The sequence below is a fragment of the Typopeltis vanoorti genome, chromosome 11, assembly GCF_054136105.1.
Source record: "Typopeltis vanoorti isolate ZY-2024b chromosome 11, IOZ_Tvanoo_1.0, whole genome shotgun sequence".
Taxonomy (NCBI): Eukaryota; Metazoa; Arthropoda; class Arachnida; order Uropygi; family Thelyphonidae; genus Typopeltis; species Typopeltis vanoorti.
In genome coordinates this window covers 111101728-111127577 of record NC_143559.1, presented here as the reverse complement: position 1 = coordinate 111127577, position 25850 = coordinate 111101728, and the positions used below count along the sequence as shown (strand labels likewise).

General features: G+C 38.5%; 1 protein-coding gene across 2 annotated transcripts in view; it reads left to right on the top strand.

Moving 5' to 3' along the window:
* The window catches only part of LOC150101936 (uncharacterized), a 113906-nt gene that overhangs the window by 23563 nt on the left and 64493 nt on the right, over positions 1 to 25850 (top strand). For both annotated transcript variants that reach the window (XM_090400499.1, XM_090400498.1), the window contains exon 3: positions 20178 to 21737. In XM_090400499.1, coding sequence (XP_090256625.1) covers positions 20178 to 21737 — 1560 coding nt within the window. The remainder of the gene's footprint in view (positions 1 to 20177; positions 21738 to 25850) is intronic.

The window sequence follows — 25850 nt, the reverse complement described above, 5'->3', positions numbered from 1 at the left end:
GAAACACACTTATTTCATTGGTGTAGGTATAAATTTTAATTTATACCTACACCAATTTCCTCTTATGATGAGTATTTAGGCTTTGGGAATCTTCTCTCATAATAATCTGTTTTTGCCTCCTTATTATGCTGATCATTGGTGTAGGTATAAATTTTAATTTATACCTACACAAATGTATACCTACATTAGGTATAAATTTGTGCTAAGGCTTTTCTTCACCATCCAGACTTAAATCGGAATGACTACCTCTCTCTCTCTCTCTCTCTCTCTCTCAAAGTAAGAATGATTGCTATCATTCTTACTTTGGACAAACTGGATGCTCTGCGGAAAAGAGAATACAAGAACACAATCTTACATTAGCAACAGTAAATCTGAAAAATCTAGCTTGGCACAGCACAGAATAATTACAGACCACAACATCCTATGGTCTGAAACACACTTATTTCATTGGTGTAGGTATAAATTTTAATTTATACCTACACCAATTTCCTCTTATGATGAGTATTTAGGCTTTGGGAATCTTCTCTCATAATAATCTGTTTTTGCCTCCTTATTATGCTGATCATTGGTGTAGGTATAAATTTTAATTTATACCTACACAAATGTATACCTACATTAGGTATAAATTTGTGCTAAGGCTTTTCTTCACCATCCAGACTTAAATCGGAATGACTACCTCTCTCTCTCTCTCTCTCTCTCTCTATGATATGGTGAAAGTGTTATTCTAATTGCACATCAGTAATTTTTAAGAGCTAATGAATTATCAATATTGCAATATTTCCTCAGTTACACCGTTGTTTTAGGTATACCAACATTCCACTGTCATTTTTCCTTTTACTCACCATGTAGTGAAAGAAATCTATTGGATTTCCTTTTGCATTTTTGGCTGATTTCCTCTTATGATGAGTATTTAGGCTTTGGGAATCTTCTCTCATAATAATCTGTTTTTGCCTCCTTATTATGCTGATCATTCATCTTCCTTCTTTTCTTTGCCTTGTACTTTGATTTATGTTCCTGTCATAATCGCTTTCTTTGTAGTTCTAAATATACTCCTTATTAATGGAAAATTTCACATTTGACAATAATACATGCTCGCACTCCCATTCAGAAGCAGTTTTTGCCACCTTGATCATTGAAAAATTATCTGACAGTATAATCACATCCAGCACTATTAAACTCCCAGGTAATTTCAGGTAATTAAATCTTAGTAGCTGTGTAAATTCCATTTCCTTCCTTCCTTCCTTCCTTCCTTATGATCTTTCCTCCTCTGCATCCCAGTAGTTGAAGTCTTCTATAACAATTACTTAACTTGCACCCATGTCAGTTTGCTAATGCATGCCATTTACATCCTTACTTTTACTCCTTTGTATATATATATATATATATATATATAGTAGCATCTGACTTTAGATGTTGTCCTGTTTCATTCACTGGATATAGGCCTCATCCTTAACTATCCAGTTCTTTAGCCAATGTCTACCATATCATATCAACCCTTTGTAGATCACCCCTTCATCTTGTTCTTTGGCTACCTTTCCTTCTCATAGTATCTATTCAGTGCTTAATTTTGTTCACCTTTCATCTGGCAATCTATTACTATTATTATTATTCAGGCCTCCAAGGAGTCAAAAGACTCATCGAGGGAGGTCCTTCCTAAGACATAAAGTCTGTCAAGACTCATCGAGGGGAGGTCCCCCCACTGAGGGACTTTGTGAGAAACACAAAGTCTATCATACTACTCTTTAAACTCACTGACCATTCTCGCTCCCACCACTCCATCAGGCAATGCATTCCACAGCTCAACCACCCTCCACACAAAGAAACCACTCCTTACCCTCTTGCTCACAGTTTCCTTTCGTAACTTCCAGGGATGGCCTCTTGTCATCACTCCTTCCCGCTGTTCAACCAAGCGAAAGAACTCCCCAGTGTCAACCCTGTAACCACCTCTCAACAGTTTAAAAGTCTCAATCATATCACCTCTCCTTCTTCTATCCACCAAACTCTGCAGTCCACATTCTCTCAGCCGATCCTCATAACTATCCTTGTACAGTCCTGAAGCCATCTTTGTCATCCGTCTTTGTATCCTTTCCACAGTTAATTTATCCCCTTCAAATCCTGGGGACCAAATCTGAGAACAATAGTCCAAGGGTGGTCTGATCAGAGACTTATACAACGGAATGATAACCCTCTTATCTCTGTCAGTGTCCTTCTCGTAATAGCAGCAATCCTCTGTGTTACCTTCACCACCTTTGCAATATGTCCCCTAAACTTCAGGTTTCTATCAATCATCAACCCCAGATCTCTTGTCTCCCCTACTTCCTCCAGTATAACTCCTCCCAGAGAGTATGCAGCATCCCATCGATGTTTCCCAAACCTCAAGACCTTACATTTTGCTGCATTAAACTGATACCCCCATTCATTTGCCCATCTATCTAGCTTATTTAAATCCTCTTGCAGGGCTACCACATCTGCACTATTACTAATAATCCTTCCCAGCTTCGCATCATCCGTAAACAACTGAATATCCCCCTGCAATCCACTGGCTATGTCATTGATATAAAGGTTAAACAATATAGGTCCTAGTACTGAGCCCTGTGGGACCCCACTTGTAACCCTCCACCTCCTGGAAACTGCTCCACCATACACAACTCTCTGATACCTATCAGACAGCCAATCCTGAATCCAGTTGACGAATCTGACATCCACACCCATGTGCTGCAACTTAAATATCAGCTTATCATGTGGCACCCTGTCAAATGCCTTCGCCAAGTCTAAGAAAATTGCAGTATATGCCTTTCCCTCATCTAATGTTCTTGTAACTTTATTATAAAAGGCTAGCATATTGCTAAATCAAGAGCATCCTTTCACAAATCCATGTTGATTCTCACAGATAACATTAATAATTATGTTACTAACCATTCTCCATTTACATGCTATACAATACTTTGCAGTATCTTCTCCTCCATTCATCTCTCTAATTCTAGTATTTCTTATTCTGTCTCTTTTCATTATGTGAGAATTCTGACTTCCTGTTTTTTTTTTTATTATTATTTTTTAACTGTAGACTATGTTTCACTTCTATAGTTAAACACTAGAATAATACATCTATTAAATATATTTTTTAAGTATACAGACAAATCTCCTCACAGATAATCTTTATACAGGCAAAATACTTTGTTTCCTTGTGTGATTATTTTATGTATTCTTCTTTTTCTATAAAATTAATGAATCGATGATCTGAATTTGTCATCAGTTTTGTTTTAGTTTTGTTAATCTTTTCATCTCACCTGTTTTGTGAGATGAAAAACTGCTACTCCCATATGATATCAGCTAGCTCACCTTCAGTTAAAAAAAAAATAAAAAAAATCTTCTAAAAATTCTTTGTCGCATAGATCAGAACCAAATCTAGGTCTTTCAAACGAGTGAGCACTGTCGTTATTGGCTAGTAATGAAGGTTCCTAGGGCATGTTCTCTGATAATTTAGGTTATTATCCATTCTATCTATGCACATCTCATACCATAGTCCAAAATTATGTCATAATTTTGCCAACCTTTTCCAAGGTTGATTATGAGATTGGTTATTGAGTCAAAATGTTTTTGTCTAAGATCTATTTGCATTGAAAAAAAAAAAAAGTGTATTTTTCCAAAGGATATACTTCAAAAGCCAGAGATGGATGATTGATGAGCAAAAGAAACAGCTGCTTCTTGGTACCAGTTGCAAATGGCATTGCTTTATTTAAAAAAGCATACCTTATACTAATACTACTAATACTCTATCATCAAGATACTATTTGCCTCATATAGCAAAATTTATAGCTTCATCTCAGTGAAATATAACTGTGCCACCATGGATGAGAACTAATTTGTATTGTTCTTCCCCAAATGTTTATTATTATTATTATGATCATATGGGCATCTCCATGGAGTCTGAAGACTCATAATTTATCTGTTTGGTATTAACTCCTTATCCTTACTAATGAGAAACTGATATTTACACTGAAAATGAATGATATCATTTACTAGTCTTTTTTCACTAATCACAAAAAAGAAAAAAAGTAATGGATCAACTGTCTTGAAAAATTACAAGGATCTCTCTTTTTTTTCTTTTTCTTTATACTTTGATTTCTAGTATTTTGAAAATGTGACAAAGACAGCTGAGAGCATTACTGCTGTGTTAAGGAGGATGCTGACTGTATAGTAAATATAAGGAATTGATTAATTTGACTGCACCTAGATTTCAGGGTGATATAGACATTCTGGGAATGAGTTGGTGTGGATAATAAAGGTAATTTAAGAGCTGGCGAATGAAGGTAATGTGAGATTGAGGAAACTTAGTTTACCTATTAGATAGGAGAGGAAGATATGGTGATGATATTTAGATATGCTTACCACATACTAAACACCAACTGGTCCAAAGAGTATGGAAAGAGGAGCAGTTCTTTTACATAAAAGAGACTGAAGCATAAGCAGTTGTAGACCACTCATTATCTTGGAAAGTATAAGGTATTGGAAAAGTTAGTTAGGGATAGAATTCCTTAATAGATAGGAATATGATATTCTGTGGGGAAGGGCAGCACATTTTTGCAAAAGGTAAGGTATTCTTTAGTTATTTAATTCACTCTTTTACAATAAAATAACAGAGTTGGATAAAGGAATTGGCTACATTGGGATACTAGTAGACTTTGCAAAGGCATTTGACAGGATTCCACATGGAAATCTTGGAAATCTGCTACTGTTAACATAATAATTATTGTAATTTGCAGAGTCTTGTGGAGAGAAGGAAGAGGGGAGATATGATAGAGACCTACAAGTTGGTAAGGGGTTGTTATAGGATCAATGGTGGAGAAGTTCTACAGAGAATAGTGGGAGATCAGGGGAGAACCAGAGGTCATCCCTGGAAACTGTATAAGGAGGGCGTGAGTAAGGGAGTGAGAGGCAGGTTTTTTTCGTGCAGAGTTGTGAGTGATTGGAATGCCCTGCCTGAGAGCGTGGTGTCTGCAAGTAGTTTGAATGTGTTTAAGACACGGTATGATGAGATGTGTGTGTAAGATAAAAGGACCTCCTAGATGAGTCTTTGACTCCATGAGGTCTTGTTTTAATAATAATAATAATAATAATAATAATAATCATTATTATTATTATTAACATTTGACCTCCATGGAGTCTGAGACTTATCGTGGGAGGTACTCACTGTTGCATACAATGTTCATCCAACCGCGTTTTAAACTGATTCAATGTGTCCACATCCACAACACACTCAGGTAATGCATTCCACTCACCAACCACGCTACATGCAAAGAACCTACTTCTCACTTCTCTGCTCACACCCTCCTTATACAGTTTCCTGCAATGGCCTCTTGTTCTACTCCCCTCTTCCATGTCTACCTGATTACAACCCCTGACCAGCTTATATGTCTCAATCATATCCCCCATTCGAGGTTCTGCAACTTACATTCTCTCAATCTGTCCTCGTACTCCACATTCCAAAGATCGCTGACTATCTTTGTGAATCTTTCCAACATATCCTCATCACCATGAAAACTCGGCAACCAAATCTTTGCACAACAATCCATATTAAGTCTGATTAAGGCCTTATACAAAGGAATCATAACCTCTTTATTTCTACATGTCAGGGTTCTCTGCATCATTGCCATTATTCAATGTGATGTCTTCGCAACTTGTGCAATGTGGCCCCTGAATTTCAGTTCCATGTCTGGCATCACATTTCATATTCCTCCCATTAACAGGGAAGAATATGAAACTAGTGACATTAATAAGAGGATGGTTGATAGACAGACAGACATCAAAAAGTATTCAAAGGGATAGAAAGTTTATGCTTTGGCAATTCATGTTTCATCAATTTCAGTGGTTTTAATTCACAACACAAGAATAATAAGAAAAGAATATTATTTAACTTATTTGCTGATATTTTATTATTATTTTTATTATTAAGTGACACCCACAAGAAGTCCAAAGACTCATCGAGAGAGGGCACTCTGCAACTCTTCGTCACTAACTACAGCAAACCACATATTTCGCTGGTATTTTATCCAACATCTTCAGATCACAAGGAATAGTTTGTCACAGTATGCAAAAAACAACAATTAGTTAACAGCAGGATCAGTTTAAAAATTGTTAACTCTCTCTATTTATTGTAACTCCCACAAATTGCTAATTTGTTAACTCTCTAATAAGTTTAGTTTAATCCTTTATCCAAGTGTAAGCAAACAAAGTTTGCACCTGAAAATATCTTCAGGACTGAGACAAGGTGGTACATCTGCTGGCAACAAGTAGTAAAGGTGGACCAAGCTCTAATCACTCTTTGTCTCAGTATCTCCGATATCTCCTTGCAGACATGTATAATGCTATGCATTAAGGGAAGGGCCACCACTATTCAGACTAGTTTCAACCTTTATTGAGGTCTTGTCAGTGGGAGGCAGACCCAGAAGTGGTGATACTAAAGCAGAAGCAATAGAGAGGTCATATTCACTTATACGAGTTGCCAACCGGTGTACCACCTTATTATTAAATTACTCTGGATTTAGAAAAAGTTGGTGGAAGTTTATTTTGCACTTGGTTAGACTATAATAAGTTTAGTTTAATCCCTTATCCACATGTAAGCAAATAAAGTCTCTCTTTATCCAACAATAGATAGCACCAATTAGATGCATGCTCTGTTATACTTTAGTACCATGTGTTGTCCATCACAATTTTTAAACTGGTTCCACTATTAACTAATTGTTGCTGTTTACATACCATGACAAACTGTTACTTGTGCTCTGATGATGATGGGTATAATACCAGCAAAATATCAGCAAATAAGTTAAATAAAAGCTATAAAAATTAAGTGGATATTAAATCCAACATTATTTCAAAGCCGAATACAGAAACTATAAAGGTTTGTATGAAGGTTAAGTAAGGAAGGCAAAACTGGAATATGAGAAGAGATTGGCCTAAGATCCTAAGAAAATCCTAGGGAATTTTTTAGCTATGTGGCCAGTAGGAGGAGAAATGGTGGAAGAATGACATTGTGGAATAAAAATGAGAATAGAGTGAATGATGCAGAGAACATAGTGGAATTGTTCAATGAACACTTTATTAGTGTGTTTCATCCTGGAGGAGTCGGTTTTAATGCTAGAAGGATAGGGCAGGTTCGAGGTTTAGAGGTGCAGGAGGAGAATGTGTTTCAAATACTGAGTACACTGGATGTCAGTAAAGTTGTGGGACTGGACGGTATTTCACCATTAATTTTGAGAGAATGTGCTAAAGAACTGAAGCTCCTTTAACCTGGCTTTTCAGTGAAAGTCTGGCTACGGGAAAGGTTCCCACGGAATGGAAGGAAGGTAAGATAGTGCCATTGCATAAGGATGGTAGCAGACTGGAAGTGACTAATTATAGGCCAGTTTGTGTGTCATCAGTAGTTGTTAAGATCTTGGAGAAATTAATTAGGGACCGTATTCAACATTGGGCAGATGAAGGTAATGTTATCTGTGAGAGTCAACATGGATTTGTGAGGGGGCACTCTTGTTTTAGTAATATGCCAGCCTTTTATAATAAAGTTACAAGAGCAGTAGATGAAGGAAAGGCATATACTGCCACTTTCTTGGATTTAGAGAAGGCATTTGACAGGGTTCCACATGATAAGCTGATATTTAAGTTGCAGTACATGGGTTTGGATGTGGTTGGTCAACTGGATTCAGGATTGGCGATAGGTATCAGAGAGTTGTGTATGGCGGGGCAGTTTCAAGTAGGCAGAGGTTTACAAGTGGGGTCCCACAGGGCTCAGTACTGGGACCTATATTGTTTAACCTTTAAATCAATGACATTGTCAGTGAATTGCAAGAGGATAATCAGTTGTTTGTGGATGATGTGAAGCTGGGAAGGGTTATAAATAATAGTGCAGATGTGGTAGTCCTGCAAGAGGATTTGAATAAGGTAGACAGATGGGCAAATGAATGCACGTATCAGTTTAATGCAGTAAAATGTAAGGTCTTGAGGTTTGGGACATATCGATGGGATACTGCATACTCTATTGGAAGAGATATACTGGAGGAAGTAGGGGAGACAAGAGATCTGGTGTTGATGATTGATTGAAAACCCGAAATTCAGGGGACATATTGCAAAGGTGGTGAAGGTAACACAGAGGATAGCTGCAATAATGAGAAGGGCACTGACCTGTAGAGGTAAAAGAGTTATCATTCTGTTGTATAAGACCTTGATCAGACCCCACTTTGACTATTGTTCTCAGATTTGGTCCCTATGATTTTAAGGGGATAAATTAACTGTGGAAAGGGTACAAAGGCAGATAACAAAGATAGTTTCAGGACTGTACAATGTTAGTTATGAGGATCAGCTGAGGGAATGTGGGCTGCATTGTTTGGTGGATTGAAGAAGGAGAGTTGATATGATTGAGACTTTTAAACTGTTGAGAGGTGGTTACAAGGTTGACACTGGGGGAGTTCTTTCGCTTGGTTGAACAGCGGGAAGGTGTGATGACAAAGGGCCATCCCTGGAAGTTACGAAAGGAAGTTGTGAACATGAGGGTCAGGAGTGGTTTCTTTGCATGGAAGGTGGTTGAACTGTGGGAACCACTCTCTGAACTCATTGCCTGATAGTGTGGGGAGAGCACTAATGGTCAATGAGTTCAAGGAGTGGTATGATAGACTTGGTGTTTTCTGGATGGGCCTCCCATGATTAGTCTTTTGAGTCCATGGAGGCCTGAATCATAATCATAATAATAATAATTAAATAATAATTAGCTCTAGGCCTCTTTATTTTAAATTTATTTCTTTATTTAAAACAGACACCTCTGTTTAAGTAAAAGGTCTTTCTCAAAAATTAGGCAATCCCCAGACCACTCCCTACAAGTGACTGAAAGATCATCTAACTCAGCGTTTGTTTCACTCAGTGATAAGTGCACCCGACCTCTGAGCAGAACTATTCCAGGAAAAAGCATCCAGCGACAAGAACCCATACGGGTCATGCCAAAAAGCACTTCCCCCAGAGACTCAAATCGTTCTCTCATGGCAAACCCCCCAAATCCTAAGCACCCCCCCCACTTCATTGGGTGAAATTCTGGAAGAAACCTTAAGGGAGCAAAAACTCTCTTGAATACTAAGGAACCTGAAATGTCGGAGCGGCATATTTTCCATAAACGAACTCTCAGTCGATGCGTGAACGTATTTACTAAAATAAAGAGCCAAAATGCTTCACTTTGGCTATGCAAAATTTATAAAAATGAAGTGGATATTAAATCTAACATTATTTCAAAGCCAAATACAGAAACTATAAAATTTCATATGAAATTTGACCAGAAAGGGAATACATTTACCGCCGTTTACGAGTTGCACTTGCAGGACCTAATAGGTGATGATGACTGCTATCAAGCATCCATATATTTGCCTCCTATTGATCCATTTTGATAAGGTTTCACTGACCTGACAGCTGTTTCGAACTTATTGGTTCATCTTCATGGACCACTGTTTAAATAAAGGGACTTTCTCAAAAATTAGGCGATCCCCCAGACCACCGCCTACGAGTGACCGAAAGATCATCTAACTCAACATTGGTTCCACTCAGTGATGGGTTCACCCAACCACCGAGCAGAACTGCTTATATTACAGGAAAAAGCATCCAGCGACAAGGTCCCACATGGGCCATGCTGAAAAACACTTTCCCCAGAGACTCAAATCGCTCTCTAAAGACACCCCCCCCCCCTTCACCAGGCAAAATTCTTGAAGAGACCTTAAGAGAGCAAAAACTCTCTTGCAATACTAAGGAACCTGAAACATCGGAGAGGTGCATTTTCCATAAACAAACTCTCAGTTGGTGCGTGAAAGTATTTACTAAAATAAAGAGCCGAAAGGCGTCACTTCAGAGAAGCCTTTTGGCTCTTTATTTTATAAAATCAATTTATAAAATAGAAATTTATAAAAAGCCAGCAAAGATTTGTCAATTGGTAGAGCCTCTGCTACTAATGGCTCAGCAAAACGTTAAGCAAGTTTGAGTGTGGTTAGTAGTTGGAAAGGGTTAAATTGTTCGATGCTGTTGGCACACTCTCCCTTGATGAGTCTTTAGACTCCCTGGAGATTTCACGTAATAATAATAATAATAATAATAATAATAATATTAATAATAAAAATGAAATGGATATCAAATCCAACATTATTTCAAAGCTGAATACAGAAACTATAAAAGTTTCATATGAAATTTGACTAGAGAGCTTACGGGAATACATGGTCTCTGAGGATTAACCAATAAGTTCGAAACAGCTGTCAGGCCAGTGAAACCTTATCAAAATGGACCAATAAGAGGCAAATATATGGACGCTTGATGTTAGGTTACTGAACTACATTCAGGATTAGCTATCTGATAGCTTGCAGAGGGTTGTTGTGTATGGGGGGAGGATATGAAGGAGGCAGAATGTTACACATGGGGTACCACAGGGCTCAGAACTGGGACCTGTATTGTTTAACTTTTATATCCATGACATTGTCAGTGGATTACAGGGGAATATTCTGCAGATGATATGCAGCTGAGAAAGATTATTAGTAATAGTGAAGATGTGGTAGCCCTGCAAGAGGATTTGAATAAACTGGACAGGTGGGCAAATGATTGGGGATTTTCAGTTTAATGCAGCAAAATGTAAAGTTTTGAAGTTTAGGATACATTGGTGGGAGGCTGCATATTCTGCTGGAGGAAGTAAGGGAAGCAAGGGATCTGGGGGAGATTATTGGTAGAAACCAAAAATTCAGGGAACATATTGCAAATTTGGTGAAAGTAACCCATAGTATTTCTGCAATACTGAAAAGAATGCTGACCTGCAGAGATAAAAGAGTTGTCATTCCATTGTATAAATCCCTGATCAGACCACACTTGGATTATTGTGCTCAAATTTGGTCCCACAGGATTTGTAGGGGATAAAATAACCATGGAAAGGGTGCACAGGTGGATAACAAAGATGGTATCAGGATTGTACAATGTTAGTTGAGCTGAGAGAATGTGGACTACAGAGTTTGGTAGATGGAAGAAGGAGAGGTGACATGATTGAGACTTTTAAACTTGAGAGGTTACAGGGTTGACACTGAGGAGTTCTTTTGCTTGGTGGAACGGGGGGAGTGATGACAAGGGGCCATCTCTGGAAGTTACGAAAGGAAGTTGTGAACAAGAGGGTCAGGAGTGGTTTCTTTGCATGGAAGGTGGTTGAACTGTGGGAACCGCTGAACTCATTGCCTGATAGAGTGGGGAGAGCACTAACGGTCAATGAGTTCAAGGAGTGGTATGATAGACTTTGTGTTTTCTAGGATGGGCCTCCATGATGAGTCTTTTGAGTCCATGGAGGCCTGAATCATAATAATAATTAAATAATAATTAGCTCCAGGCCTCCATGGAGTAAAATGACTCATCATTGGAGATCCCCACTGTTGTACAGAATGTCACTCAACTTATGCTGCAATCACCAGACTTTCAGGCAGTGCATTCCAATCTCTAACCACTCTCTCTCTCTCTCTCTCTCTCTCTCTCTCTCTCTCTCTCTATGTAAGGAATTACCACCTGCTCCTCATCCCCTACAATTTCCTGGGACGGTCTCTTTTTTCTACCTCTTTTTCTCTTCACTCTATAAAGCAGTTCTTCCACATAAATCATAATAACTCTTTACCAACTTGTCTCAATCACATCCTTTCTTATAGAGCATCCATAGCTCAGTCAGTATAGAGACAAAGCCCTTTGTTTGGAAAGAACTGGGTTTGATTCCTGTCCATGATGGTAGGAACCTTTGTCTCTTTCGACTAAAGGTGAGTTATTTGGTCTCATAAGGAGGTAGAGGGTTTTTATCACCCGGTATCTCTCAGAACAGGCAAACCTGCCCATGAACACACATGGATCTACAGTCATAAAATGCATGCTTAAAATCCTTCATTAAAAGGGCTCAACCAATCCTAAGGGACGGTTGAGGAAAATTAAGGCGGAATCCCACATGAAAACAACAACATCCCTCCCTCCTCTTCCTCATTCTATTCATGAGACTCTGCAAATGACACTCCCTAAATCTGTCCTTATACTTCATATTCCCCAGACCTGAAACCACCTCTCTGGACCCTTTTCCAGTATTTTCATCCCCATGAAAACTAAGTGACTAAATCTATATGAGGCCTGGTTAAGGCATTATACAATGGAATCATAACTTTCTTACTTTTTCATATCTTCCACCTCCTGAATATCCAATTGTTGGTGAACTGGGAACAAATAAAGGTGTTGTGGAGATATTGTGGAATGATTTTAATTGATTGACAATGTGGACTAAAAGTATTGGTTGTCGATGTGTAAGATTATGCACTTTGGGCCACAACAAGGCTGCTTGGGAGGATAAAAGAGAATAGTGTGACAGGAAGGGTAGTCAGTGTGTTGCCTAGGTATGACTGTGGTGAAATGAGGCAGAGAGCAAGGAGTTTGAGGGATGAAGTGAGCTGTATGGGAGCGATGGACTACATTTGAGTGGATATGGTGTGAGTCAATTGGAGAGACTGCTGCTGGAAGGTAGAGAAGTGAATAGAGGGAATGAATCAGATCACAAGGGGAGTGATGTGGAAGAGCAGGAGAGTAAGACAGGAAAGATTGAAGAAGTGGGTATGAATGGGGAAGTGAGTGGTATGAGTATAGAAAATGAGAGAATGGGTGTGCAAGAGGAGCAGGGAAACGGGGAGGCTCAGGGTGGACAGGGATACACAGCGTGAGAAAGGTGGATGCTCCAAGAGGAGGTAAGAGCATGTGTAGACAAGAAAGGAATGGGATGACCAGGGATCAAGAGGAAACAGTTGGAATTGAAAAGGGTTCTGAAATGAAGAAGCAGAAAGGGAAATGGCCCCAGTCGAGCATGGAGAGATCACATCAAGTGAGTGGTATCAATGGAACTAGCTGTAGAAATGAGATGTTGTGCTTGTATACCAACGTTAGAAGGATAAGAAACAAGGCAGATGAATTGGTTGCACTAATTGTGTCTGTTCACCCAAAGATTGTTGGAATAAGTGAGACATGGTTGGAAGAGGATGACATCCTGACAGGAATAGAGATGGAAGGGTATGATGTGTTTCGTGAGGATAGAATGGGTAAAAAGGGAGAGAGAGTGCTATTGATGATAGAGAAAGAATTATGTCCATACAAAGTAGAGATGCAAGACGGAAATAGTGCCAGTGGTTTTGAGGCAGTATGGTGTGAGATAGAGGTGAATACAATCAAATACTTGGTGGGATGTTGTTATAGACCAGGTAATGTGGATGCTGGTGATAGTGAAATGTATAGTCAAATTAGCCAAGCAAATACGAAAAGGGTGATCATTATGGGTGATTTTAATTATGGCAATATAGACTGGAATGATGAGATAGCAACTGGAAGTAAAGGAAATGAGTTTCATGAGGTTTTGAGGGATAACTACCTCAGACAGTATGTAACAGAGGGCACACAAGGATTAAGGGTCTTGGATTTGGTCATCTCATCAGAGAATATAATTATAAATGAGGTGTCAAATCATCCACCAGTTGGTGAGAGTGACCATGAGGTGATTACCTGGGTGGTTGCCAGCAGTGCGAGGACCCCTGTGAGAAAAGGGTAGATGTGGAACTACAAGGGGGGGTGATTATGAAGAGCTCAGGAGACAGCTTGCGGGTGTACTGTGGAATGAAGAGTTAGCTGGAAAAGAGACCAATGCAGCTTGGGGGATTTTCAAAAACTATCTAGTAGATGCAATGTCTAAATGTATTCCAAGGGTGAGAAGGTTAAATAAGGTAGGTGTGAAATGGATGAATAAAGATGAATGGATGAATAAGCATGCGATACAGAGAAAGAGGGAATTGTGGAGGCAGCATAAGAGAAGTGGAAATAACCAATTTCATGAGGCCTACAAAGACCAGGCAAGCAGGGTGACTTGGTTGGTGAGAGTAGCTAAAGAGAGGTATGAACAGCAGTTAGCTAATGAAGCAAAAAAGAATCCTAGGGAGTTCTTTCGATATGTAGCCAGCAAAAGAAAGAATGATTATGGAAGGATGACATTGATTGGAGAAAATGGTATAAAGACAGCTGTTGCAGAATGTGTGGTGGAGATACTTAATGAGCAGTTCATAAAGATCTTTGAATCTTGTGAATATGACTTCATGGAGAGATTGAGAGCAGTTGATGATAGGGAGGAGAGACTGACTGTAAGTGAGCAAGAGGTGTTTGGGGAGTTCAGTAAACCAGATGTAAATAAGGCTGTGGGACTTGATAATATATTGCCGTGTATTCTGAAGGAATGTGCCAGGGAGGTGACACCCGCCTTGACATATTTTTTTAATACGAGTCTTGCACTTGGTCAAGTTCCTAAGGAGTGGAAAGAGGACAAGATTGTGTCACTTCATAAAGGAGGTGATCGAACTCAAGCATCAAACTATAGGCCTATTTATGTGTCAGGTGTTGCGGTTAAGTTGTTGGAGAAGCTTATGAGGACTAGAATCCAGGGTTGGGTTGACAACAATGGTATTATCTTTGATGGACAGCATGGATTTGCTAAAGGGAGGTCATGTTTTAGTAATCTACTTATTACAATAAAGTGACTGCTTTCTTGGACAGAGGAAAATGATACATAGTAATATACTTGTGTTTCGCAAAGGCTTTTGATAGAGTACCTCATGATAAGTTGACAGTCAAACTAGAGCAGATGGGGTTGGATATTAGATTAGTGCATTGCATTGGATACTGGTTATCTGATAGGTATCAACAAGTCTGTATGGGAGTGTGATATCCAGGAAAAGGAAAGTAACTAGTGGGTTGCCTCAGGAATCTGTTTTAGGGCCATTACTGTTTAACTTGTATATTACTGATATTATCGAAGATTTGGATGGAGATATTCAGTTGTTTAAAGATGATGCAAAGTTTGGACGAAACATAAAGAGTAGTGAAGATGTTGTGTGGTTACAAGAAGACTTGAATAAATTGAGTGATTGGGCATGGAAATGCAGATGTGAGTTCAATGTTGCAAAATGTAAGGTTTTAAAATTTGGTAAACAAAGATGGGATGCAGAATTTACGCTTGGTGAGAATATATTGTTGGAGGTAGAGGAAATAAGAGCTCTGGGGGTGATAGTGGATAAGGATCTAAAATTTAGGGAACACATCACCAAAATTGTGAACACAACACAAAGGCTTCTGGGAATGATGCAGAGGACACTGATGTGTAGGAGTTCTTTGATTAGGCCACACATGGACTATTGTGCCTAGATTTGCTCACCCGGTTTTCAGAATGATGAAGAGATGTTGGAAAGGGTCCAAAGGTGACTGACTTAGGTAGTTTCTGACCTCTGGAATGTTGAGTGTGAGGAAAGATTGAGAAGATGTAATTTGCAGAGTCTGGTGGAGAGGAGGAAGAGGGGAGATATGATAGAGACCTACAAGTTGGTAAGGGGTTGTTATAGGATCAATGGTGGAGAAGTTCTACTGAGAATAGTGAGAGATTGGGGGAGAACCAGAGGTCATCCCTGGAAACTGTATAAAGAGGGTGAGAGGCAGGTTTTTTTCATGCAGAGTTGTGAATGATTGGAATGTCTTGCCTGAGAGTGTGGTGTCTGCAAGGGGTTTGAGTGTGTTTAAGACATGGTATGATATGTGTGTGTGATAAAAAGACCTCCCAGATGAATCTTTAACTCCATGAGGTCTTGGGGTAATAATAATAATAATCATAATAATAATATCAAAGGTATAAGCTCTGTATAGCATTAATGGGTCTGCACTGCACGAAACTGAGGCAAGAGATTTGAGATTAGTTATAGACTGGGAGTTCAAGTTATTATTATTATTATTATTATTTGACACCTCCATGGAGTCTAAAGATGCATCAAAGGAGGACACTTGCTCTACAACTCTGTCTCCTCCACTCAATCCAACAAAGTCATCTACTGCCGACCACCACTGGTTTTTTCACAGACAATCACAAGCATCCATGCCCATGCAGGATTCGAACCCACAGCCTTTTAGCTGGAGAGCGGATACGCTATCCACTCGGCCAACCAGGCCAAAAATTACCTCTAGTCGCCAACTAGATTCAAAAGCAAGTCTTCCTTCGTGCAGTCAAGCGCTGTGGTATGCAAATGCCACATCCACTGTGCTAATTGCAGAAGTAGTCAAAATTATTTGTATGATCACCTGGGTGTTGGACACACAGGTAAAGATTATTATTATTATTATTGTTATTGTTCCGGGCAACTCCAACGAGTTGACAGACTCATCGAGGGAGGCCCTAAATTCATGTCAAGAACAACTATTCGACATTGACACAGTATCTATCATACCTTGCCTTGAACTCATTCACGGTCGTAGCACCCATAACAGACTCTGGAAGCTTATTCCACTCATTCACCACTTTCCAAGTAAAAAACCTAGCTCTAACTTCCTTGTCAACCACGCTCTTGTCCAGCTTCCATGCATGGCCCCTAGTCCTCCCACCACTAGTCATATTTTCAAAAATATCTTCTGGATCAATCTTATAGAAACCCTTCAGTAATTTGAATGTCTCAATCATATCACCCCTCCTTCGCCTATCATCCAATCTCTGCAACCCACAAATCTTCAACCTATTCTCATAAGGGTCATTCCACAGACCTGCTATCATCTTGGGCCCTCGTCTCTGGATCCTCTCAACTTCCTCCCCATCATGAAGAAACCCTGGTGCCCATAACTGGGCACAGTAGGCTCGATACAGGGAACAACAACTTGTTTGTCTCTGCATGTTAAAGTATTTTTCAGAAGCCAAGTGATTTGATGAGCTGATTTAGTCGCTTTTGCAATGTGCCCCCTAAACTTCAATTCCCTATCCACCAGCACTCCCAAATCCCTGGCCTCATCAATCTCCTGAAGTACGGTTCCACCAATGTGATATACTGCTGCTATTCTTTTCACCCCAAAGTGCATAACTTTACACCTTGCCACATTAAATTGACATCCATTTTTCCTAGCCCAGTCCTCCAAACTATCCAAATCATCCTGTAAAATTTTGACATCTTGTGCACTCTCAATTGCTCTACCCAACTTTGCATCATCAGCAAACAAGTGAACACTTCCTCTCAAATCCTTTCCTATATCATTGATGAACAAATTGAAAAGCAGTGGTCCAAGAACAGAGCCCTGCGGCACACCACTAGTCACAAGCTGTCTTTTAGACTCCACTCCTGAATAAACCACTCTCTGGTATCTCTCCTTCAACCACCCTCCTATCCATCTCACCAACCCTATATCTATCCCCATCTGCTCCAGTTTACTGATTAGGGTTCCATGTGGTATCCTATCAAAGGCCTTGGCAAGGTCCAGTAGTATCACTGTAAACCCATTACCCCTATCCAGTTCAGCCGTCACTGTGTTATAAAACGTGAGCAAATTACTGAGGCATGATCTACCCTTCACAAAACCATGTTGTCCCCCATATAATATCCCATTTTCATCTATCCAATCCTGTATTCTTTTCTTGACTAATTTCTCTAAGACCTTGACAATGATTCCTGATATGCTAATCGGTCGGTAATTTACAACAGCAGTCTTGGAACCACCTTTATGCAGTAGAACTATTTTCCCCTCTTTCCATCCCCTTGGAACTAACCCAGACTCGAGACTCAAATTAAACAAAATGGTCAAGGGTACTGACAATTCTTTTAGCTGCTTCTCGTATGACACGAGCTGGTATACCATCCAATCCCACAGATGTATTGACATTGAGGTTATGCAATAGACTACTCACCTCCACTTCATTCACCACAATTCCCATATAATCTACTGGTTTATTCGTGTCTGCAATGTCACCACCTGGTTGATATATACTTGCAAAGTGCTCACTAAGTAACTCAACTATATCAACTGATTCAGTTACCTCCCTACCATCGGCATTCTTTAAAATCATTCTGTTTTCCTTTTACTTGCTACATATCTAAAAAACTGTTTAGGATTCTCTTTAGCCTGCATGGCCAATGTTCTTTCGTAATCCTTTTTTTGCTTTTCTTACCACACTTGTTACCCTTCTGGCCTGCACTTTATACCATTCATGTGCCTGCCGGTCACCTTTCTCCTTAAATTCCCTCCATAGTTGTTTTTTTTTTTTGCAGCTCAAGCTTAATGGTGTTATTCATCCATTTAACACCTACTTGATTTATTATTCGGACTCTAGGTATACAGTCAGCCATTGCTTCATGCAAACACTTCTTAACTGCCTCCCATGCACTATCAACTTCTAGTCCTTGCAGTTGTACATGCCATGGCACTGAACCAATCAAACTCCTAAGCTTGTCATACTTTCCAGCCCGATAATTCCACATGTACCCTGTCTTAATTGAAAATTCCACACCTTTAGCCACTTCCCAAGTCAAGACCCTATGATCACTCTCACCAATCGGTGGCAATGTGGTCATATTTGTTACAGCCAAATCCTCAGATGTAATTACTAGGTCAAGCACTCTCTGATCCCTAGTAATTTTCTATTACATGCTGTCGCAGATAGTTATCCCTTAATAACTACATAAAATCCAATTCCTTCCTCCCATGTGTCCTCTCCTCACTCCAATCAATGCGACCATAGTTAAAATCTCCCATAATAATTACCCTCCTTCCACTCATTTCTTCTATTTGCTTGTGCATACTGTCACCACCATCTTTTCCATCACCTGGTCTATAGCAGCACCCAATTGTATATTTAGTTCTGCTAGCCACAATCTCACACCAAATGGCCTCAAATGTGCTCTTTTCTCTATCCTGCAATTCAACTTCTATTCTCCTTGGCTGTAGCTCATCAGCTATCATCGACAATACTCCTCCTCCCATTTTATTCTCCCTGTCATTCCTGTACACACTATATCCATCACATTCAATCCCACTAGCTATATCATCTACAGTCAGCCATGATTCACTAATACCAATAACCTGTGGTCTGGAAGTGCCAACCATGGCCAAAAACTCTTCCTTCTTCTTCCAAATACTCCTAGCATTAGTGTACATGAATTTAAGACCCCCATTAGCCCCAACCATATCTTGATGCCTTATATTAACTATCCCACTCTGATTTGCTGTCCTTATTCGCTTGGGCATATTATATTCATTCATACATTCAACTCCCTCCCTAAGGACTGTATATCTACCCTACCCCCCCTTAATAATTCTAGTTTCCCTGAATTTGCATATCCACTACATTCAGCAACACTTTCTCAAGTCTCCTTACACCATAGGTTATCATCTCTAAAAGGTATGACTACATTTTGACTTCTGTGCACAGATTTAGGCTGGGTTTCTTGGGGATAAGGAAGGTGGAGATAATCCAGAGTATGGCAACCAGGATAGTGATAAGTTTGTTGAATATTCTCTATAAAGGCAGGCTGAAGGTTTATGATTTACAAAATTTGTTTGATGCATAGAAAGAAAGAGTATGATAGAAATGTATAACTTACTAAGAATGCTTTATAGGATAGAATCCAGAAGAAATTTTTCAATATGTAATATTTAGGAGATAACAAGGAATCACTCTGGATATTGAGTAAGAGTGCAACTACTGAGGATATGAGGACAGTATTTTTGCTATGTTTTATATTTGCTTTGAGAGTGGTGAATGAGTTATCAGAAGTAGTTGTGAGGTGGGGGGTATGGTGATTAGGGATATAATGTGAATAATGGCTAGTGTGGGCTTTCTGCTAGGGGTTTTCTAACTCCATGGAGATGCTTAAATAATAATACTGAACTACTGGAAGAATTTAACAAACGAATATAAGTATAAAGAGTAATTTTTTTGCATGGCAGGCATTGGAGGTTTGCCAGAGTGTAGTGAGTGCGACATGTGTGAATAAATTTAGCTTATGGTAGCACAGATATTGTAGCATTTAGGGTCAACCATCTATGATATTTTTGACTCAGTAATATATGCTAATAATAATAATATATATTTTTAATCTTTTCAAACTTCTTGTTATACTATGAGAATATTCATCTTTTTATTTCTGAATGGCAGTTTCTAACTATTATAACTTTTAGAGGAAACACTTTTATGAATGTTGAATAATTAAATTTGTATGTGATGTGTAAAATTTTGAAATATCACTACTTATTTAAACATATTTTTCAAGAGCAGCTTCTGTTGTTTATAAAATAATAATTTGAATATTTAATATTTATTTCTCTCCTAGTTTTAGAAGATTCAAGGTTTACATATCCAGGATCATCCTCCTGGGTATATTCTCCAGATTGTAATACAAACCGAAAGTTAATGTTGTCAGTTCCCAACACTGATTTTCCCAGAAGATTCAACAAACCAACTTCTACTCTTCCTCATTTACCAAAGTTAGTACCACCTAGTACTTTTTTTCGCATGGCTGGAATTGGGTGGTTTCAAGATCAGCAGAGTCATCTTTTTTCTTCCTCAAAAAATTCTACCTATTTGTTTCATTCTAGGCAGCCATCTCCAAGAGAAGGTCATTCACAACTTTCATCAGATTTATTAAATGTAGAAAATTATAAGAAAATTAAAGCAAAACAGATAAGACAAAACTTTGCTGATGACATGAACAGAAATAAAATAGTAAATGTTATTGATTTAACAGTTGATGAAAACGTGGATAAAGAATGCACTCAGAAAGAGGAAGAAGTGAAGATAAAATCATCACACTCACCTGATCTAACAGACATGTGGAAAAAAGTTGGAGTAAAATATGGGAAGCATAAAAGACACAAATCACATGATAAAGGCTCTTCTTTTGAGGTAAATAAAGTCAATATCTCTCATTCTCTTCCATGGATGTATTCATATCTTGGATCATCTCCTCTACCATGCACAAAAGGAAAACCTTATAAATCTATGAATGAAGAAATATCTTCTTTAGCAGCACAGAAGATGTTTAAAAGAACTAATCATATCTCAAATCACTATATGTCAACTGGCTTTAGAAAATCATATGATGGAATTGCGAAAAATACTTTACTAGTGAATGATCTTAATAATGAACAAGAAATAGCAAGTATGTTGACAGGCCTGTCAGGACATGGTGATTCTGCATCGTATTTGGAATATGCCAGGAACCTAGCAATTCATGGTAGTGACATTACAGGAATAACAAAGCCTTCTTCATTAACAAATGTTAATGATTCTAAAATGAAACATGACAGAGCATGCAAGAATTCTACTATAAATATTCATCCTGAAAACACTTTAAGAAATGGGTCACCTAAAAGCAAATTACATAATCATCGGGAATCCATGACAATTTCAAATTCCTCTGGAATATCAAACATGTCAGAGTCTCAAGTTCTAGTAGAAAAAAGGGATAATCCTCATTTTGCAGACACTTCTGTTTCAGCTCAAAATAGCAATGAATATATTCATTTGCCTTTGAAGTCCCATCAAGGAAATGAGTATTCATCACTAAAATATGAAAGCTTGTCAAATTCTGGAGCTACCATAGCAACTGACAGCTATGAGAAAGCTACAATTAGTGAGTGTGTTTGTGAAAAGAAAAGTGATCATGAAGCTGCTTTTTCAGAAAATAATCAGTGCAATAACAATAAACAACCTCACAGTCAACATGGTGGCATATCTAAACCAAAGATCAAGTCATACAGTAAGAAAACTTCAAGAAAGCAAGTCTTTGATAGATCAGTTATTGGGCTTCATGCCAATCATTCTGCAGTAGGAAAAATAAGGAAACATACTTGGAGAGCTGCATGCAAGATTCAAGCATCAAAAGCTAAAGGTATGTTACTGAAATAACTGAAATATTTAAATAGTTAATGAATGAATATCATTGCTAAAGAAAGCAATATAATATTATCCTTGATGGTTTTTATCATTGTTCTTTTATCAAACGCTTGCATTTTCAGTCTTCTGTTGTTATTATCATTATTAATTTTTTTGTGCATCCACATGGAGTCAAATACTCATTGTGCAAGGCATGCTCTAACCATTATTCCCATAATAATTATTGTTTCTCTCCTTGAACTCATTGTTGTAATAGTACATGGTTTGTGATCTCTGCATCCCAAAGTGAATAATGACCTAACACTTGGCCACATTAAACCACATTAAACTGGTAGCCTTTTTTCTTTGCTCATACTGTTCATCATGCAGGATGAGCAAATGATGCAAAATTATCTATTCCTAGCTTTGCATCACTGGCAGACATCTGAATATTTCCTCTGAATCCTTTCGTATATATCCTTATTGTACAAATTAAACATCAGCAGACCAAGTACTGAGTCCTGCAGTATGCCAATAGTCACCCACCTTCTGTTGGATTTAGTTCTCCCATATACTGCTTCCTATCAGTCACCTTCTTATCCAAATCACCAACTTCATATCCATTCTCATTTGCTACAATTTATGTAACGGAGTGAGTTCCATGTGATATGTTGTGAAATGCCATTGTAATGTCCAGTTGTATCATTTGATGACCATTTCCTTTATCTGACTCAAACCGCATTGCACAAGTGAAGAAGAGGACACAAATTGGTGGAAAGTGGATGACTGATAAGAAGCAGTATATGAGAGAACTAAATCCAGCAGAAGGTGGGTGACTGTTGGCATACTGCAGGACTCAGTACTTGGTCTGCTGATGGTTAATTTGTACAATAAGGATATATAGGAAAGGATTCAGAGGAAATATTCAGATGTCTGCCAGTGATGCAAAGCTAGCATAATGCAACAAAATGTAAGGTCTTGAGGTTTGGGACACATCGAGGGGACAACTGCATACTCTATTGGAGGAGTTGTACTGGAGGAAGTAGGAGAGACAAGAGATCTGCGGTTGATGATTATACAAACCTGAAATTCAGGGAACATAGTCCAAAGGTGATGAAGGTAACACAGAGGATTGCTGCAATAATGAGTAAACACTGACCTGCAGAAATAAAAGAGTTATCATTCCATTGTATAAGACCCTGACCAGACCACACATAGATTATTGTTCTCAGATATGGTCCCCAGGATTTGAGGGGATAAATTAACTGTGGAAAGGGTATAGAGGCAGATAACAAAGATGGTTTCAATACTGTACAATGTTAGTTATGAAGATTGACTGAGGGTAAGAGTGGACTGCAGAGTTTGGTGGATGGAAGAAAGAAAGGTGATATGATTGAGACTTTTTAAATTGTTGAGGGGTGGTTACAGGGTTGACACTGGGGAGTTCTTTCGCTTGGTTGAACAGCAGGAAAGAGTGATGGCAGGGGGCTATCCCTGGAAGTTACGAAAAGAGGCTGTGAGCGGGAGGGTGAGGAGTGGTTACTTTGCCATCACTCTTTCTCGCTGTGAAATGCATTCCACAGTTCAACCACCCGGAGGGTGGTTGAACTGTGGAATGCATTTCCTTATAGTGTGGTGAGAGAGAGAACAGTCAATGAGTTTAATGGTCAATGGTATGATAGACTTTGTGTTTCCTAGGAAGGACCTCCCACGATGAGTCTTTTGACTCCATGGAGACCTGAATAGTGGTAATAGTAATTACAAAAAAGTGAGCAAATTACAAAGCAAAACCTACTCTTCGCATGTTGCCCTTTATAGAGTTTCATTTTGCTGTCCACCCATTCATGGATTCTGCCTTTTATATAGTACACCTTAATCATCACTCCTGAGATACTGACTGGTGTATGATTTGCTATTAATGCTAGTATTTGTCTTGTAATTTGGTACATTCTTTTCAAAATGATCACTGATTAATCAATTATTTCATTTGCTTCTCTTACCTCACTGTCATCAGTACTCATTCAAGTCATCTTTTCTTTTCATTTCTTTTCATAAAAATATTCATTCTTACTTAAATTAAGGGGATATTAATTCCCACATAGTTTTAAAACCGAATAAGAAACTCAAAGATTGGAATCAGAGAGTTTCTTGCCGAATATAGTAAACTATAAAGTATCGGCGCACACTAGCGTTAGCCAATGCAAGTGATCCTAGTACGTGGTACAATCTCGGGCAACTCGTTGCAAAGGTGAGTAAAGTTCAGATCGCTATTCTTAGGTATTTTCCATAATGTAAAAACACATTTCCTAGGAAATGTATGCTGTTTTTACATTATGGAGGGGTCACTACCCAGACCGGTTTCAGCCTTTTTTGAGGCTTCATCAGTGAGTAGGTAGACCCAATGCCAAAGTGTATAGCGAAAAGAACTTATGTACTTTGCGAACGAGTTTTCCAAACAGGTGCAACCATTAAGTTATTTAAGTATAAAGAGCTAATAAGCTTCATTTCGGCAATGAAAACATTACTTAAATTAAGGGGATATTAATTCCCACATAGGATATTAATTCCCTCCATAATGTAAAAACAGCATACATATCCTAGGAAATGTGTTTTTACATTATGGAAAATACCTAAGAATAGCGATCTGAACTTTACTCACCTTTGCAACGAGTTGCCCGAGATTGTACCACGTACTAGGATCACTTGCATTGGCTAACGCTAGTGTGCGCCGATACTTTATAGTTTACTATATTCGGCAAGAAACTCTCTGATTCCAATCTTTGAGTTTCTTATTCGGTTTTAAAACTATGTGGGAATTAATATAATATCCCCTTAATTTAAGTAATGTTTTCATTGCCGAACTGAAGCTTATTAGCTCTTTATACTTAAATAACTTAATGGTTGCACCTGTTTGGAAAACTCGTTCGCAAAGTACATAAGTTCTTTTCGCTATTTCGCTATATACACTTTGGCATTGGGTCTACCTACTCACTGATGAAGCCTCAAAAAGGGCTGAAACCGGTCTGGGTAGTGACCTCCCTCCATAATGTAAAAACAGCATACATTTCCTAGGAAATGTGTTTTTACATTATGGAAAATACCTAAGAATAGCGATCCGAACTTTACTCACCTTTGCAACGAGTTGCCCGAGATTGTACCACGTACTAGGATCACTTGCATTGGCTAACACTAGTGTGCGCCGATACTTTATAGTTTACTATATTCGGCAAGAAACTCTCTGATTCCAATCTTTGAGTTTCTTATTCGGTTTTAAAACTATGTGGGAATTAATATCCCCTTAATTTAAGTAATGTTTTCATTGCCGAAATGAAGCTTATTAGCTCTTTATACTTAAAAAATTCATTCTTACTTTTACTCACCATAACAAAAGAACTCTCATAATTAGGATTCCTCTCAAATAATTAGCTCTGGCCCTTCTTACCATACAGGGTCACCCTTCTTATCTGTGTTACATGGTTCCCATCTGTGAAAGGTTATTAAGGTTATTAGTAAACCTATAGTACAATTGTAATGTGTGTGAGCTAAATTTATGTTTTCATTCTTATCAATTTTTATATATTTTTTTTATTCATTTTTACATAGTCCAGAAACCCTACTCTAGAGACCAAATGTGGAACTTTTTCAAGGCACAGCAGGATTCAAAGCTGTGACCTGTTGGTTTGGAGAGTGGGTATGCTAGGTCAGCAGCATAATAATGCTGCTCAGCTTAACTCCTATCTGATTTATCCTCCTGAGTCTGATACTGTTTTCTTCAAACACTCTTTGACCATCTTTCCCCAAATTCTTTTCCTATTTTGCTCTCTGAACTGACTCCTTAGTTTGTCACAATCTTTTGTGTTTTTGCTTTTTAATTCTGCATATACTGCCCCCCCCCCCCACACTCCTGTTCTTAACTGAAAATTGTGCAAATCTCACAGTCTCTCAGGTTAAGACCATATGTTTAATAATTTAATAGTTTGACGTTTAGTGTAATAGAAATGTTTAACATTCAGTAGATTTGGGATTGAAATTTGTATTTATGAACAACACTGTTGCAAGTAAGAGCCATATTCTTAGCTGCTTAAATTGTAATGGCTGTATTTTGTCTTTTGTATTTGTATGTTATTGT